The sequence below is a fragment of the Pectinophora gossypiella genome, chromosome 29, assembly GCF_024362695.1.
Source record: "Pectinophora gossypiella chromosome 29, ilPecGoss1.1, whole genome shotgun sequence".
Taxonomy (NCBI): domain Eukaryota; kingdom Metazoa; phylum Arthropoda; class Insecta; order Lepidoptera; family Gelechiidae; genus Pectinophora; species Pectinophora gossypiella.
Window position 1 is genome coordinate 447,656 of NC_065432.1, and position 19,504 is coordinate 467,159.

The following is a 19,504-nucleotide window of genomic DNA, read 5'->3' on the forward strand; positions in this document are numbered from 1 at the left end:
ACTCTTAGAAAACTGTAGAATTGATCGATTCATGAAGGTTGGTGGAAGGAGTCGACAGCATTCTTAGGCCAAACTTACTACTCGGGGATAAATTTTATGCAAATGTATTGACTTTGAGTGGCAACTCTTAGAAAACTGTAGAATTGATCGATTCATGAAGGTTGGTGGAAGGAGTCGACAGCATTCTTAGGCCAAACTTACTACTTGGGGATAAATTTTATGCGAATGTATTGACTTTGAGTGGCAACTCTTAGAAAACTGTAGAATTGATCGATTCATGAAGGTTGGTGGAAGGAGTCGACAGCATTCTTAGGCCAAACTTACTACTCGCGGGTGAAAATGATGCGAATGTATTGACTTTGAGTGGCAACTCTTAGAAAACTGTAGAATTGATCGATTCATGAAGGTTGGTGGAAGGAGTCGACAGCATTCTTAGGCCAAACTTACTACTCGCGGGTGAAAATGATGCTAGTGCATTGATTTTGATTGGCAACTCTTAGAGAACTATATCTTTGACCAATGTATGAAGGTTGGTCGACTGGTTTCTTAGGCCAAATTTGGTATTTTGTAGCATGTGATGAAGACTTACCGCCAACTGCCTGTAAAGCAGTCGCAGCTCGTCCAGCGGTGGGTAGCTGTCCACAGCAAACGACAGTGTGTATGAGTGCGGTCTGCGCGCGAGCGGCGGGGAGGTGAACCGAGCGGGACCCGGCCGCCCCGACACCTCGACGTGCTGCCGCGCGCGACCAAGGCTGTTGTCTGCTACACAACTGGAAAAAATAAATTAATTTTAAAAAAACCCCGACTAAAAAAAAGTACGCAATTATTATGACAAACACAAAACAAATACGAAAATCATTGGTTTAGGCCTGTGCTGGATTCGAACCTGCGACCTCAAAGTGAGAGGCAAGCGTTCTACCACCGCTACAGCAACAGCACCATTGTTGATTCTGAAGGTCATCATGGCTCACCTTCTTCTATCGTGTGGGTTGTGGGGCGTATTACCTGTGGCGAGGTAAATCGTGGACCGGCGATTGGTTTGATGAAATAAAAACACAAATATGCTGATGAAGCTGATCTGCGTGTAATAAACGTTTTTGGCACTTGAGATTACAATATTGCTTGTACGATATATCACGATATAATTACGTAAATAAAATAGGCGTAAGAGTCGACTAGTTGGTACGGACATTGAACAAAGAAGAAGGAATGACAGTTGAGAGCAAAGACAATATGTCTACATAAAAAGTAATGTTATTAATCTATGGTCTTATAAGGGTGATGCATACACGGTCAATTTCCAACACTTCCTGTCTACGCCGTTCTTAATCGCGCGTCGCGCGCGCTGGGCCTTCAGCCCCTCCCTCGCCAGTCGGCAACCGTCCGTCCATTATAGCGCACACGAGTCGCATTGCGCGTTATTGTCGGGCACAATTTGTATTTTTTTTATATTCACAATACACCGTAAGAAACTACCAAGAAGACTTTCAATCAATTCATCTACATCCTTGTCCAAGCCTGGACAAAGTTTTGGCGACCGTGACAGGACATCGAGACGAGGGCCTGGAGAAACGGAGACGATCGAGAACGTTCTACGTGTCCGCGCGGAACATACCACGACTACGTGTCCGACTTACACCTACTTCGCGCAGCGTACGTCAAGAGTGAATGCGTGGCAGCAGGGACACGTATTCCAGAATTAAGAACGAGATCGGAGACCTTATCCTGAATCCAGAATCCAAAACCTACTTTCGGTGGACTACGTCATCGAGCAATCACAGTCACGAGTAGCAGCCAGCCGGTCTTAGCTGACACCATCAGCGCCGCAGCACGCCTACGCCTTGCCGATTTAAAGTGAGCTCGTTCCATTATTCTTCCCCACCTACAACCTACCTTTTGAACTTTGACCTGTGCGAGTCTTGATGCTAGTTTTTTTATACATCGCTTGCCCCAAGTCACAACAATTGATACCTATAAGTAAATAGCCTATTTTTTCCATAGCCGACGCCTATATTCAAGCCTATACAGCAATTGCCTATGCCTATACCCACTTATAGCACCAAACCACGTTGCCCGACTGCTATATCTATTGTTTTTAAGTGCTACTATTTTTATTTCTTGGCCTAAAACCTAAATATCTAAAGCCTAATCTATAGTTTATTTCTCGCAAATTAAAGCCGAATTATTTACTTAGCCAAGTTTGTACTATCGCCACATTTCTTTTATCTTCCCATTTCATAATAGCATTTTGCCCATTTTATTCCATACCTACGCACATCATTCGCTTCCCATTCTTAGACGATCACCCAAAATCTATTCCAGCGATTACGAGGGCAGCAACCGTTAGCCACGTCACTCGCCGCGCACCTGTGCTACCGACCCGCTACCGACTGCGCCCGCGCAGCTGATTGCGAGAACCGGTTTCACGCATCGCGACCTTCGCCTGCCGTCGACGGACACCGAAGCGAGGAGCGTATTGTACCTATTTTGCATATTTTATTTGCAAACGCTTGCTTTTGTTTAGTTCGCCTTTATTACTATAAAGATGTTACAATATAAAGAATTAGTTAATAAACGCAGTTCCGTTAAGGGACGGCTTACACGATTTAAGAATTATTTAGAGAATTTGCTTAAAATAAAAAAGTTATCATCTATTGAATTCTGCGAACTTAAATTAAAGCTAGCTAAATTTGAAGCGTTATTCGATGAGTTTGACGAGGTGCAAAGACAAATAGAAACTTTAAATGAAGAGAACTTAGTCACCGAGTTAGATGCAAGAGAAGCAATAGAACAAGATTTTTTCCGTTGTATGGCCACGGCCCAGGATATGATTAGTGCAAACTCGGCTCCAAAGGAAGACCTCAATGGCACCAGCTCAGCCAGCCACCCTGATCATGATTTAGGTTTTCGTTTACCTGTCATAAAGATACCTAACTTTGATGGCACTTGTTCAAAGTGGCTGGAGTTTAGGGATACTTTTAAATCCCTCGTCCATGACAACGAGCGAGTAAAAAATATACACAAGTTTCATTATTTAAATTCCTACTTGGAGGGTGAGGCCGCGCGTGTCATCAGTAATCTTGAAGTTACAGACTTAAACTATCCTGAGGCGTGGAAGCTTCTTTGCCAACGTTATGATAATCCACGACAGCTCATCAATAACCACTTGAAGTCTTTATTTAGCATAGAACCATTGACCCGCGAATCTGAGAAATCTTTGCGATTCCTTATCGATCACGTCACAAAGAACTTACGTGCTCTAAGCACCCTTGGTCAGCCTACTGATAAGTGGGATCTTCTCATTATTTTCATGGTTTCCGCAAAGTTGGACAATCATACTTCTTTAAAATGGGAAGAACACAAAAATACCTTAACCGACATACCTACACTTGACGATTTTCATACCTTCTTAAAAAATCGTGCCAACATTCTCGAGTCTATTCATTCTAATAAAAATGATAGGACAATCAAACATACACATGATAATTCGAATCGTTTTAAATTAAATTCAACATCAAAGTCTTTCGTTATTTCTTCTAATGAAACTTCTAAACGTCCTCCCCTAGAGTGTTTGATATGTAAAGGAGAACATCGTGCTTATGAGTGTGCCACTTTTAAAAATAAATCGCCTGAGGAGAGGATTTCTTTAGCTTCAAGCCTTAACTTGTGCTTTAATTGTCTCAGGAGTGACCATAATATTCGGCAGTGTAGACTACCAGGTTCATGTAGAATTTGTAGGAAACGCCATAACACGTTGTTGCATAAGCCAGTTGAAACAATAACACAAGTTTCAAATGTGTCCGAGACAGTAACTATGTCCTCTATGGCTAATTGTGAAACACTTCTTTGTACAGCTTTGATAGATATAGTAAATCCTATAACTTCCCAAGTTATTACCGCTCGTGCTCTACTCGACAGCGGGAGTCAGACGTCATTCATAACAGAGTCTTTAAAAACCAAGTTAAACCTGACTCCTCAGCCTTCGTCGACACATAGCGTAATAGGCATAGGAAACACTCGCCTAACATTGAATACTGATCGATGCACTGTCCACTTGAAATCCAAAACTAGCTCGTTCAGTGTCGTTCTATCTTGTTTAGTGTTACCCCAAATAACAGACAAAGTGCCTAAGGCCTTTATAAATGTGGAGCATATTGACTTGTCTTCATTTAAGTTAGCGGACCCTACATTTAATAAACCTTCCGAAATCGACATCCTTATCGGAGCCGACCTTTTTTGGGACTTGATAGGTGTCGAGCAGCACCCTTTGGGGCCTAACAATCCAGCACTGCGTAATTCAAAGTTAGGTTGGCTCATAGCGGGCCCTATTCTTAGTAAACAACCAATCAATAATGCTCAAATCCATTGTAACTTTGTACAAACCACTCATGATTTACATGACGAGCTTACCAAGTTCTGGGAGCTAGAGAGTCTTCCCCACGTCCCACCATACACTGAGGAAGAGAAGGCATGTGAGAGGCATTTTATTGCAAACACCACTCGTCTTGACGATGGTCGTTTTTGCGTCAAGCTTCCACTGAAAAACGATCCGAGTTGTCTCGGCGACTCTTATCATTTGGCTAAAAAGCGCTTCTTAAACCTAGAGCGTCGATTTAGGAGACAACCGGATGTCAAACAACAATATTCTGCCTTTATTCACGAGTATGCTGACCTCGGCCATCTTTCCGAGACTCCAATAAATGAAAATGTAGCACCCTCGTACTTTCTTCCTCATCATCCTGTCCTCAAGGAACAGAGCGAGTCGACTCGCTTACGTGTCGTGTACGACGCGTCGGCTCGCACTACATCCGGGTTGTCTATTAACGACATACAGATGGTAGGCCCTGTAATTCAGGATTCCCTTTTCAACATTCTTGTCCGTTTTCGTCAGTACAAATTTGTACTATCAGGGGACATCGAGAAAATGTACCGCCAAGTTCTTGTCGACGACACAGATCGCAATCTACAACTCATTCTCTGGCGAGACGATGAGTCGGAACCCCTACGTACTTTAAGGCTAAATACAGTCACGTACGGGTTCTCTAGTGCCAGCTTTCTCAGTACTCGTTGTTTGTGGCAGACTGGTGAAGAGTGCCCCTACCCCGACATAAAAACCATAATACAAAAGGATTTTTATGTTGATGATCTGTTGACTGGCTGTGAGAGCGAACAACAGTTAGCACAAGTTAAATTTTCTATTTCAAAGGCCCTAGAGAAAGGCGGCTTTCCCTTGAGAAAATTTAGATCGAACTGCCCCTCTGTTCTAGATGGCCACCTTCCTAATTCGAACTCTAACCTCATACTTAGTACTACAACCAACACACTAGGTTTGGGCTGGGACTCTAAGTCAGATCAACTTCACTTCTCTATTGAAGTCAACCCTACGACAGTTACCACCAAACGAAGTATCCTTTCAGCGACCTTTAAAATTTTTGACCCCTTGGGTTTGCTGTCCCTTTGCACAATCTTACCTAAAATTCTTATTCAAAGACTGTGGTCTTCAGGTATGGACTGGGACGAAGCTGTGTCTAGCGAAATTCTTTTGTCCTGGAATCGTTTCACTAACACTCTCAGTTCCATCGCTAAATTGAAAATACCACGTTGGGTGTTACAAGCAAACACTAACTACATCGAATTGCATTGTTTCTGCGATGCGTCCCAACACGCATATGCGGCGTGTATATACCTTCGGTCTATAGATAACGGAGGCAAAATAAAGACTAACTTACTATGTGCTAAGACACGAGTTGCCCCAATAAAGTCCACCACGATACCACGATTAGAGTTGTGTGGAGCTCTACTTGCTGCTCAGCTCAGCTCAACGGTGACACAGGCCCTACGCTGTGACGTCCGCCGCAAGATCTATTGGACCGATTCTACCGTCGTGTTAGGTTGGCTCCAGACCGGCTCTCACAAAATGAAAACCTTCGTCGCTAATAGAGTTTCAGCCATCGGCGAGCTCACAGACACTGCAGAATGGCGCCACATTCCTACGGATCTAAATCCCGCAGACTTAGGATCTCGTGGAGTGGATCCAAATCAAGTCGCGGACGCTTCCTTGTGGTGGAATGGACCTAAATTCCTGTCTCAACCTGAGTCTACTTGGCCCCCACTACGACCAAATAGAGCCTCGGATAATTTACCAGAGCTTAAAGCTCATACTTCCCAAGTTGTAGAATCACCACTTAACATTCTCAAATTTTCTTCATTGAAAAGGCTCCAACGCGTGACTGCATATATTTTTAGGTTCACAAATAATTGCAAGGACCCCAAAAATGTATCAACGGGTACTGTCTCCGTCGATGAGTTAGACAGGGCTCTTAATGTTTTGCTAAAGCTTGCACAACGACAGTCTTTTCCTTGTGAGTTGCACAATTTAAATAAAAAACAAACCCTCAAAACTAAATCTCCTCTATTGCCTCTAAATCCCTTTGTTGACAATCAAGGGTTGATCCGCGTAGGCGGACGCATACAAGCTTCTGACTATAGCTATGACAAAAGGCACCCAGTCATTTTACACGCTAAACATTACCTCACTCAACTTATATTTAACCAAGAGCACATACGACTCATGCACGCAGGTCCTCAGCATCTCCTTGCCTCCATTCGAGAGCGTTTCTGGCCCTTAGGTGGTAGGAACCTCGCGAGGCGCACGGCTCGCAATTGCTCTACTTGTAGCCGCTTCAAAGGTCAGAGTATGAAAAACATTATGGGCAACTTGCCTGCCGAGCGTCTCGTACCTGATTATCCATTCCACACTGTTGGGGTCGACTTTGCGGGACCATTTATGATAAAGGATCGCAAGGGTCGCGGGTGCAAGGTAAGTAAATGTTACATGTGTATCTTTATTTGCTTCAGATATAAATGCATACATCTTGAGGCTGTTAGTGATCTTTCAAAGGACGCCTTTATTTTATGTCTCAAGAGATTCATTTCCCGTCGCGGCATGCCTAAAACTATATATTGTGACAACGGAAGGAATTTTGTGTCTGCTTGTAGGGAAATAAATAACTTTTTAATTTCAAATACCAACTCTATTGCCGATTTTGCGTCTGGAGAAGGCATCGAATTTCGTTTCAGTCCCGCCTACGCTCCTCACTTCGGCGGTCTATGGGAGGCCGGTGTAAAATCGGCCAAATTTCATATCTATAGGGTTTTAGGCAATACCTATTTAACGTATGAAGAGCTAGCATCTTTATTTTCACAGGTCGAAGCTATCCTCAATAGCCGACCTTTATATCCTCTAAGTACCTCTCCTGACGACTTCCATCCGCTCACCCCGGGCCACTTTATAATCGGCAGGCCACTAACATCGCTGCCATCGCCGTCTCTACTGGACGTAAACTTCAATCGACTAGACAGATACGAGCGCCTTGAGCACTACCGGCAGCATTTTTGGAAGCGATGGAGTCATGAATACATCTCCGAGCTGCAGACGCGCTCCAAATGGCGCGTCCGCTGTAGAGATCTTAAACCTAATGACATGGTTTTATTAAAGGATGACGGCGCGCCGCCACTCGCTTGGCGCCTTGGCCGAGTTGACAAGATTTACCCTGGAAGCGACGGAGTCCCGCGTGTAGCCGACGTCTCCACTGCAAGGGGTCTCGTACGCCGGGCCATCCATCGCATCTGCAGGCTCTCCTCATCGGAAGAAGAAGGAGCTTGAAAGCCGAGCTTTCAAGGGCCGGGACGATGTCTACGCCGTTCTTAATCGCGCGTCGCGCGCGCTGGGCCTTCAGCCCCTCCCTCGCCAGTCGGCAACCGTCCGTCCATTATAGCGCACACGAGTCGCATTGCGCGTTATTGTCGGGCACAATTTGTATTTTTTTTATATTCACAATACACCGTAAGAAACTACCAAGAAGACTTTCAATCAATTCATCTACATCCTTGTCCAAGCCTGGACACTTCCCCTCACGCTTATAAGGCCATGTGTCAAAGATAGAGACTACATAAAATTCTTATACCTAACAAGCCAACATAACATTGGGTATTACATTCTTTAGAGGAAACTCTACAACACAGGAAGTTCCCTAATATAGCATCAATTACATCAGAGAGCTTCAACGTAGAGACTCAACTCTATTTGGTACATAACATATCCATCACCTATGCTAGATTCATACTATGGATAAACAATGAATGCTTGCTAGAGCCTAACGGTTTGGTGAGTACATCTGCAATCATATGCTCAGTTGGTAAGTATTTAACTGTGATTACATTATTCTGTACTAAGTCCTTAATATAATGATACCTTACATCTATGTGCTTAGTACGTCTATGACTGTACTCTTTAGCCTGTAGCAACTTGTGTGCACTCTGATTATCGTTGTATACTTTTATGTCTAAGTTTCTATTCAAAATTTCAAATAAAAAGTTCTTAATGAAACATAAATCTTTACAGACATCATTAATTGCCAAATATTCAGCCTCTGTGCTAGAGAGCGCTACACAACGTTGCTTCCTAGACTCCCAATTGATTGTGTTATTGCCTAGCTTAACAATAAAACCAGTATAAGAACGCCTGTCAATAGGATCGTTGGCCCAATCAGCATCAGTGTATGCAGTTAAACACAATTCACCATTACTGTTTACAAATAATAAAGAATAGTTAATTGTTCCTGATAAATACCTAAGTATGCGCTTTGCCGCGATCCAGTGACTCCGATTGAACCTGGTGTTATACTGACTAAGTTGGCTGCACGCATAAGCAACATCTGGCCTAGTGCAGACCGAAAGGTACATGAGACAACCCATAAGCTCGCGATAGTTATACCTTTCGTCACATAACTCTTCATCAGAATCGTCAAACTTATAATTTACAGCCATGGGTGTCGATACAGGCTTACAATTTGTCATACCAAACCGCTTGAGCAGTCTCTTAATATAATCCTTTTGATCAAGTCTTAAAATGTCTTTCTCTCTAGTTACATTAATTCCCAAACAACTTTTTAAATTTCCCAAATTCTTACAGTCAAATGTTTTTATAAGCAAATTAATTAACTCATCTTTCAGCAAATTGTCATTGTAAAATATATAAAAGTCATCGACATATAAAGCAATCACAATCATTTTCTTATCACTAGTCTTTCTTATATAAATACATGGTTCTAACTTACTTTGATGGAAGCCATTCTCACACAATAGTTTATTTACCTTTTCATACCAAATTCTACTAGCTTGCTTAAGGCCATAAATACCTTTTTGCAACAGACAAACCTTATCTTTGTCACCATTATGAAAGCCAGGTGGCTGATCCATATAAATGGTTTCTTTCAGCTCACCATTGAGAAAAGCAGTAGCTACATCAAGATGTTCAATATTTAAATTTAATTCACATGCTAAAGAAAATAAAATTCGCATGGTACTATGTCTTACTACAGGTGAAAATGTCTCCTCAAAGTCCACACCGTGAATTTGAGTAAAACCCTTGGCAACGAGACGCGCTTTGAATTTCATAAAGTTACCTGACGCATCCGTTTTTGTCCTATAAACCCATTTACATTTGACTATATTTTTGTCATGAGGCCTATCAACTAATACCCACACTTTATTAGCTATTAGAGAGTCATACTCACTCTTCATGGCAGCAGACCATTCAGCACACTGTGCACTGTTCATGGCCTCTTCGTATGACTGAGGGGTAACTGAACTTTCCTCAGGAACCTCACGTGCGACCATAGAAAAGTCTGTATCAAAGTCAGTATACCTTAACGGCGGTTTAGACCTAGTAGAACGTACAGGTCTCGTAGATGGAGCAACGGATGTGCAAGGCGCGGGCACAGCTTCCCCTGCAGATGACGGCTGCGGCGCGGGGGCACGCAACGAATCATTCAAGCCAAGCGCTGCATTCTCCTGCTCTTCATCATCTTCACTGCCAGTACAGAACTCCTCGTCGCTTCCATCTGAAAAATGCATGGGATTACATTTTAATATTTCATTTTCATAAGTCTGACCATTATTCACGTCTTCATTAACAATATTAGGGACATCACAAACACCGTTAGATAAATTATTGTCATTTGTATAATTATTAGAAATGTCAGATTCATAATATAAATTATTATCATTATATAATTCATTAAAATTAATATTTGCCATGTCCTTGTAATATTTATTCTCTATAAAAACCACATTCCTAGACACAATTACTTTATGAGGGTTCAAGGGGTCCAGCAATCTATAACCTTTACTAGTAGTACTATAACCAACAAAAATGTAAGCCTTGCTCCTAGCATCCAATTTACGACGTTTTTCTTTAGGTATAAGCGAATATGCGATGCATCCAAAAATGTGAAGGTGACTAAGATCCGGCCGTGATCCAGTCCACAACCCCTCAGGTGTATGTCCCGCCAAAGCAGCTGTGGGACTTCTATTCTTTAAATAGACAGCAGTCATAACCGCTTCCCCCCAAAAGCGCGGGCAGAGACCAGCATCAATTATTAAGCATCTCGCTTTGTCCAAAAGCGTCCTATTTAATCGCTCAGACACACCATTTTGCTGCGGGCAATAAGGCACAGTAGTTTGATGAATGATCCCCTCTTTTCTTAAAAATTCAGCAAACCTACTATTACAGTACTCAGACCCATTGTCGGAACGTAAAATTTTGATATGCAACCCCAATTGCTTTTCTACTTCATTTTTAAATGTAATAAAATGATGCATTACCTCCGATTTATTCTTCATCAAATATGCGTACGTCTTCCTTGTGAAGTCATCTGTGAACGTCACCATGTACTTCGCACCTCCAAAGCTTGCCTCTTGCATAGGGCCAGCGACATCACTATGGATTATTTCTAAGGGACAAGTAGCACGTGCAACCTCGTCGGCGGGGAACGGCAAGGCAGCTTGCTTCCCAAGCAGACAGGTTTCGCACTTGACATCTTTACAAACCTGAAAACACAATCCAGTTGCTAGATCGTCCTTTAAAGCACACATTCCCTTTACCCCTAAATGCCCCAAGCGCCTGTGCCAGACCTCCATTGGCAACATCGGCACAGAGGCAGCGACCTTAGCACTACCTGCTTCTTGTCTATCACACAAGAACATTGAGTGCACTTTTTGCGAAGTACCAGCTAGACTATACCTATCCCATTTATAAAGACCATTAAAACTAGATGCGGAGGTAATCGGGTTGCCAAGAACTTTACAATCTTTATAAATATTACATCTATTCTTATTGAACACCACAGTCAAACCCTTCTCGGTTAGCCTACTTACAGACAGTAAATTAGTAGTCAAGTTAGGAACAAATAATACCTTTTCAATCTTGGATCCAAATGAATCATCCAATTGGATTTCACCAACACCCTCTGCAGCTAGAGACTCGTTATTTGCTAGTAAGATCTTGTTCCCTTTGATCTCCTTATAGTTGCTCATCAGTTCCTTATTGTTACACAGATGATTGGAACAACCGGAATCAATATACCAGTCACAACTCTTCACGAAGAAAGCGGTTGTCTCCATTCCCGTAGCGAGGAGTGAGTGATTGACGGGCTTGTGATCACTCTTCTTATCACGTCGCATCTTGTAGCACTTGCTCTTGATGTGACCTTGCTTCCCGCAGTAGTGACACACAATCTTCTTCACGACTCCGCTCGTACTGGATGAATAATTCTTCTTGTTTGTATAAAAAGCAGCATTCTCCGTGTTGTCAGATTTTCTTTTTCTAGATTCCTCTTGCAGTAACCGTGAGCGAACAATCTCACTGCTTAAATCACTATTGGTCATGCAGGCAGTTTCCAAGTTAGAAACCAAAGCATCAAATTCTTCAGGCAAACCACTTAGAAGAAGTTCGGCAATTTCTTTGTCCTCGATGACTTTACCAATGTCAGCTAACTGGCAAACCAAATTCATTACAGATTCTATATAGCGAGACATTGAACCGAACTGACAGTATTCAATTCTGTGTAGCTGACGCAATAGCAAAACACGCCTATACAGACCTTTGTCCTGAAATATTTTCTCGAGGTTAGTCCATGCCTCCTTAGCTGTATTAGCATCACGAACGTGTTGATGACATGAGGACATAACACTCAATCCGATGCGGGCCAAAGCACGACCGTCGCGCGTGGTGTCGGTATCCGTTCCTTCTACAGTTTTCCATAGGCCCTCCAAAGTTAGCAAAAGCTTCATCTGATATTTCCACACATGGTAATTTTCCACGCCGCGCAGTTTCTCAATATTTTGTCCTGCAAAGGCGACTGGAACATTCGACAACGTGTTACCATTATCTTCATTGTTTGACATTTTGACATAAGCGTGCTCAGTTCACACGAGGCATGTAAAAACAGGACGACGGGAGCACGGCGACCAGCAGGGAAGGCGCGCCGACAAGCTCACCGACAAAATGCACTCCGATGAACAGCCACCGCTGAAACCTGCACACAAAGGTTAGGGCATAAACCAATCTAGGTATGCTGGGCCCATAACCTGTGGCGAGGTAAATCGTGGACCGGCGATTGGTTTGATGAAATAAAAACACAAATATGCTGATGAAGCTGATCTGCGTGTAATAAACGTTTTTGGCACTTGAGATTACAATATTGCTTGTACGATATATCACGATATAATTACGTAAATAAAATAGGCGTAAGAGTCGACTAGTTGGTACGGACATTGAACAAAGAAGAAGGAATGACAGTTGAGAGCAAAGACAATATGTCTACATAAAAAGTAATGTTATTAATCTATGGTCTTATAAGGGTGATGCATACACGGTCAATTTCCAACATTACCAACCTCATCAACCCTGGTGTCAGGGTTATTATTGAAATCAGAAATCAAAGGTCAATGTAATATTTTGAATTTACGTCATTTCGCAAGGTGTTATGGCTGAGGAGAAGATATGACAAGAAACTGCAACAGCAACACATCTTTTAAAAACCAATGAGGGTATACATTACAAGTTATTTAATAACTAGAGGAACACATTCAATACCAGACATTTTTATCATAAGCTTTTTTACATAAAGTAAGCTTCAAATGAGCTTTAAATTTATTTTCAGACAAATTTAAAATATTATCTGGTATTTTATTGTAAAAACGTATACGTAACCCCAAAAAAGATGAATGTAATTTACTTAATCTAGAATTTTGAATAGCAATTTTATTTAAGTATATTTCTTGTATTGTAAGTATGATTGAATAGGGTTGTTGTCATGGCTCACCTGTAGTTGCCAAAGTCCTCCGGCTGAACATTGGCTATGAGCAGTGTATGGTTGTTGCCACGCGCAGACATGGTGATGCGCTCTGACGCACTCAGAGGAAACGAATTCTGATACCATGACACCTGTAAAGACATAAAAACATAACATAAGCAGCCTTTATACGTCCCGCTGCCGGGCACAGGCCTCTTCTCAATGAACTGGAAGGGGCATACTCCACCACGCTGCTCCACTGCGGGTTGGTGGAGGTGATTTTTACGGCTAATAGGCGGGACCAACGGCTTTAAGTGCTTATCAGGTGATTCAATCCTGGAATGTCCTTACCAAACAAAGGACAGTCTCACAAAGTGACTTCGACAGTCCCCATCGGGGATCGAAACCGGACCTCCAGATCATGAGCCTAATGCTCTAACTGGACCACGAAGGGAGGGGGTTTGGATTTTAAAAGAACTTTGGACCAGAACCAAAAAATAAGGAATAATACTACGTATACAGGCAGACGATAAGCGTCTTAGAAGTAGCACGTCTGTTATTTAACTCCACAACTCCGGCGTCCCACAGTGCAAGACGTTCGTTATGTAAAAAATGACGATTCACAGAGTAATTATGTTACCTACCGAATGAAGATATTTTTGAATTTTGAATAAGAATACGCTGGATGCGGGCAGCGCAGGACCGATCGTCGTGGAGATCCTTGGGGGAGGCCTATGCCCAGCAGTGGGCGTCGTACGGCTGATGATGATGAATAAGAATAAGTATATTTACCTCCGCCGGTGGATCGGCGAGCACCGTACACAGTAGCTCTGCTCTGAACCCCTCTCCAGTATGCACCCACGACCTCTCCACCGTTATCTCCGGTGGGACTGGAATGGAGAAGACAACACATACAGGGTGTTAGTGACATCGTAACGAATACTGAGGGGGATGATTCAGACAAAGGGACAGCGTCCTGTCGAACATGATGGATCATCTGTCAGAGCGATAGGCTGATCCCCTATCATCATACGCCGACGACTATGTATCAAAAGTGGCTGCAAATAGTTTCTTGATTATTTGTAGTTATGCCCACCCCTTCGGGGAATATGGGCGTGAGTTTAGGTATGTATGTAAATATGTATGTAAGTATGTATGTATGATTCAGACCATGATTCTGAGTTAATATCAAATGGAATTTTCTGTCGCAAAATTCATGTTTTTTTAAGTTTTTTTAAATTATTTTCAATTCTATACTTTTGCGACGGAAAATTCCACTTGATGTCGATTCAGAATCATGGCCTGAATCATCCCTCAAAGTTTTCGTTACGATGTCACTAGCACCTAACCAGTTTTCTAAGATGTTAACTCCAACCTTCCAGGTCTCCGTCCTCAGTTGAGGGCGACCTCCAGGTCTTCCTCGAACTCAGCTCAAAATCGGTATTCTAAGACAGCGCCTCAAACTTAACTCGAGTTTACTCCAGTACATGGTATAAGAAAACCAGGTATGCTCAAAACTGACAGCTAGCATTTCAAGGTTAGCCCAGTTGACGTCATCCAACCCTGCGTTGCCAAAAAATAAATTACCCACGTCCAATGTTTTTAATTTACTTTGCAAGGAAATTTTATATTTTTAGTAAAAGATTTACGTAGTTTTAATGATTTCTATATATGTGACAAGTAATAGCAAGTCAGTAATTCACTTAATTTTCAATAAAAAAATTTCATTTCGGCATCGAGAACCGGCCATATTTTAGGAACCGGTTTTTTCGGTTCCAGCCTCGGTCAGAACCGGGTACCCGGTTTTTTCGGTTCCAGACACGGTCAGAACCGGGTACCCGTTTTTTTCGGTTCCAGACACGAGTCAGAGGTTTTTTCGGTTCTTTCAGAAATCGAATAAAAATAACATTGATATACTCACATAGCACTTGAACAGTGAACTCCGTGACAACAGGGGGACCCACTCCGTTGTCGACAGTGCACGCGTATTTGCCGCTGTGGTGGCGCTCCAGCCGAGACAGCTGCAGCTGGGGGCCTTCCCCCAGCCTTACCGACGAGTCGTTCTGGAAGGGAACAGGGTTGGTCTGAGAAAGAAAAAGAGAAAATACACTACACGATTAATCAAATGGTCAAGCAGTTTGAAAATGCAACAAAAACATGTTGGACATTGTTGGAGGCGATGGTTGCTCCGGTAAATCCTCTTCGAGATGTTAAGTGGACTTTATTGGAATTAAAACTAGGAAATTATTTACATTTAAGTTAGCAAGACAAGAAAAAGATGCCTCGTCGGCAGAGTCCGTGGCGGAAGTCCTGTAATATTGCCATAGCAAAATATATTACAGTAAAATTTATTATTATAATTAATAATTAATTATTATTAATAATTTTTATTTATTTAGTTCTGTGCAATAAAGTATATTTAATTTGATTTGATTATAAGACTCCCGACGACCCGATTACTCTAGCCATAGAGGCAGCCAATCACCTCGCGACACCAAACACTTCAGGACCCCGATACCGACCCTCCTTCCCTTTCCCTTCCCTTTCCTTTCCCTCATTCAGCGCTTATCGCTATCGACCCACTAGAGTCGATTAATTCTTTTAATTATTTTTCCACTCAGACGACGCCCTGAGACGCGGTTTGCGCCCAACTGGGCACCCTCAGGCCTGTTGTCTTAAACGTTGTACCGGGTGAGAGCCTTCAGCGCTCCCCATTTGTCCGGCCAAGTAGTTAATGCCATCTGCGGCAAATCTACAATAAGTCACGTCAAAAAAAAGACTGATGTTGCCAACAATTATAATACAGGGTGTTAGTGACATCGTAACGAAAACTTGAAGGATGATTCAGACTATGATTCTGAATTGATATAAAGTGGAATAAATTTCCGTCGCAAAAGTATAAAACTTCTTCTATCATGTGGGTTGTGAGAGTGGATTACCAACCTCATCAACCCTGGTGTCTGGGTTATGATTGAGCGGCCCTTGGCAGGTTCTCTATTTTTACTCATAAAATTGTATGTAATAATTTACTATGGCATATTGTTACTTGTCCTATTATTAGTTTCGCATAGTATTAATTTGTCATAACTTTTTAAGCATAATTTTGAAACTCATAAGTACTATGAGCATAATAATTAATGACAATAATAATGATATATAAGCATATTATTATAAGCATAAAAACTATACTACGAATAAGAAAAGTTTTGCACAACTTTGAACATTTTCGAAACTTACTTTTTCTTGGCTGCATTTGGTTCATGATTGTGACTTTTTTTTATTTTTTGACACTATTTCATGCTGTTGGTCATCATTCAGTATACTTTTCGTGTGTAAGATAAACATGCTGGCGGCGTAGGGGTGGCCCAAGGGCCACCTCCGTCGCACCCTAACCTACTGTTATGCCTTGTAAAAATTATGACAAAACACTATTATTCTAAAAAAGAATTATGGATACCTATTTATATGCGAATCAAATTTATACCAACAAATATTAGTCCAAAAATAAGTTATACCTAACAAAACAGTATTCCTAGATGTTATTATGGGAAAGTACTATTATGCTAAAAAACGTTATGCAAAAAGGATTATGATAATTAAAATTATGACAAAAACATTTATGCATTTTAAGAGAATCCCCCCTTGGCATGGCTCATGTAATGATTCCTCACTTACATCAGTAAATAGTAACCGGGACCAACGGCTTAACGTGCCTTCCGAAGCACAGATCATCTTATTTTTCGAACAATCAGGTGATCAGCCTGTAATGTCCAAACCAAACTAGGGATCACAAAGTGACTTTTGTGATATGTCGTTTTTTTGAATCCCACCGGGATTCTAACCCGGGACCTTCGGATCATAAGTCCAACGCTCAACCACTGGACCACGGAGGTAGTTTATCGATAAATCGTTGACCACGTTGAGGTTGTATCTGGGACCTGAAGTGTCTGTTGTCGCGAGCTGATTGGTCGCCTCTACGGCTAGAGTCATCAGGATCGTATATTACGTCTTTCTGGTGGCTAAACCGGCGGCATAAGCTGAGTGAGGACCTTTTATACAGGACACCATCCACTACACATGGGTAAGCCGACATGACGTCACGTTTAATTTAGGTATAAGTTTCTGTGTTCGTTTTCCATGTTTCTATTTCGTGTGTGCGTTGACTTCTGATGTGATGACATTATCTAAATATATAAAAGGAGAAACTGACTGACTGACATATCAACGCACAGCCTAAACGGCTAAACGTAGGCACTTGAAATTTGGAAGGGACGTAGCTTAGGTACCATAGACGTGCTGCATAAGTTCAAAAAAAATCTAAACTGCATAAGTTAGATTCTTGAATTTGACATGCACTCCCACACACACAAAGATTTCTCATTTATAACACGCAAAAGCTAGTAATGTATATATATCTAATCCGTGTCTGTGCTGTCCTAAATAATAAATGTTTCTTTCTTTCTGTACTGACCAGCTTCCTCCACGTGGTGGTGGGCACGGGGTTCCCGGCGGCGCGGCACTCCAGCACGGCGACTCCGCCCCTCCTCGCCGCGCAGTGCCCGGACTCCGGCGAGGCCCGCACTGACGGAGGCACCAGCACCTCCACCGTGTGCACCTGATCGCGGGCGACGCGGTCCGAGATCTGGCAGACGTAATCACCTGCGTCCTGGAAGCAAAAGTTTTTTTTAATTATTAATTTATTACCAACAATACATTCCGCGTGGATCATATATCCAGCTTAAGCTCCTCTAACCAAGTCTCTGCCGCATCCATCACACAATGCAGCTCGGCTATCCCACCTGGGAACCGGTGTAGAGGGCACTCGTTCATTATGTGAACAACAATACGGTAATATTATTTCTTATTAACGACCTGGGTGGTCCAGTGGTTGAGCGTAGGGCTCACGATCCGGAGGTCCCGGGTTCGAATCCCTGTGGGGACATATCACAAAAATTACTTCGTGCTTCCTAGTTTGGTTAAGACATTACAGGATGATCACCTGATTGTCCGAAAGTAAGATGATCTGTGCTACTATTTACTGATGTAAGTAATCGTTACATGAGCCATGTCAGGGGCCTTTGGCAGCTCAATAGTAACCCTGACACCAGGGTTGAAGAGGTTGGAACTCCACCTCACAACCCACACGATAGAAGAAGATCGAGCATCCGCCGTTTTTGTATGTGTCGAACAGAACCGAGTCAAGCAAAGAGAACATTGCTATGAAAGTTTTCATGAGCAAGAACGCTCGATAGAATATTTTTGACGTGACTTATTGTAGATTTGCCACAGATGGCATTAACAACTTCGCCGGACAAATGGAGCGCTGAAGGCTCTCACCCGGTACAACGTTTAAGACAACAGGCCTGAGGGTGCCCAGTTGGGCGCGAACCTCGGCTCAGGGCGTCGTCTGAGAGGAAAAATATTTGAAAGAATTAATCGACCCTAGTGGGTCGATAGCGATAAATGCTGATTGAGGAATACGTAACATTCGCACAAATGCTTATTACAAGTGAATGCTCAGGTTTATCAGCACCTTAATGTTGCCATTATAATTGCCATTACGGAAAATTAAAATCTCTATCTGAAATTAAATCTTACTTTATGGTCGCTAATACCTTCTAAGATTGACAGATCGACGACTGAAATTATTATTAAAGTGAAATGTATAATAAGATTAGGTTAGGCTCACGATCTGGAGGTCCGGGTTCGATTCCCGATGGGGAAATGTCCCCACAACAATGTCGAAACAACAACAAACAACAATCGACAATGTTGTGTTTCGACAATGGTCGAAATCACTTTGTGAGACTGTCCTTTGTTTGGTAAGGACTTTTAAGGCTTGAATCGCCTGATTGTCCGAAAAAGTAAGATGATTCCGTGCTTCGGAGGGCACGTTAAGCGGTTGGTCCCGGCTATTAGCCGTAAAAACCTCCACCAACCCGCAGTGGAGCAGCGTGGTGGAGTATGCTCCATACCCCCTCCGGTTGATTGAGGGGAGGCCTGTGCCCAGCAGTGGGACGTATATAGGCTGTTTATGTTATGTATGTATGTAGGTTTTGATAATTTAGATATAAAGTAGGTACATAAACCAAACAAATCAACTTTATGGAGTTTGAATTCATGTTTGGTTCGTAGATAACTGGGGGAGTTAAAAAGGCCACGTCGAAACATTTCATCTATGAAAGCAATATTGCAATTTGGCATTTGCGCATATAAAACTAAGTGCGTTTGGCAGCGAGGGTGTGCTGCCGCCAATGGATGTTTTTCGTGGTACCGAACTGAGTATAGTACCCCGCTAGCCACATGTTGGTGACTAGGGATCTACGATCCAACGGTGTTATGTCGGAAGTTGTATATACGCGTCC

General features: G+C 42.4%; 1 protein-coding gene across 1 annotated transcript in view; it reads right to left on the reverse strand.

The window, feature by feature from the left end:
• The window catches only part of LOC126379664 (lachesin), a 36,399-nt gene that overhangs the window by 8,597 nt on the left and 8,298 nt on the right, over positions 1 to 19,504 (reverse strand). The window contains exons 4-8 of the mRNA XM_050028479.1: positions 17,611 to 17,805; positions 15,061 to 15,223; positions 13,932 to 14,029; positions 13,170 to 13,291; positions 590 to 770 (exon numbers count right to left, since the gene is read on the reverse strand). Coding sequence (XP_049884436.1) covers positions 590 to 770; positions 13,170 to 13,291; positions 13,932 to 14,029; positions 15,061 to 15,223; positions 17,611 to 17,805 — 759 coding nt within the window. The remainder of the gene's footprint in view (positions 1 to 589; positions 771 to 13,169; positions 13,292 to 13,931; positions 14,030 to 15,060; positions 15,224 to 17,610; positions 17,806 to 19,504) is intronic.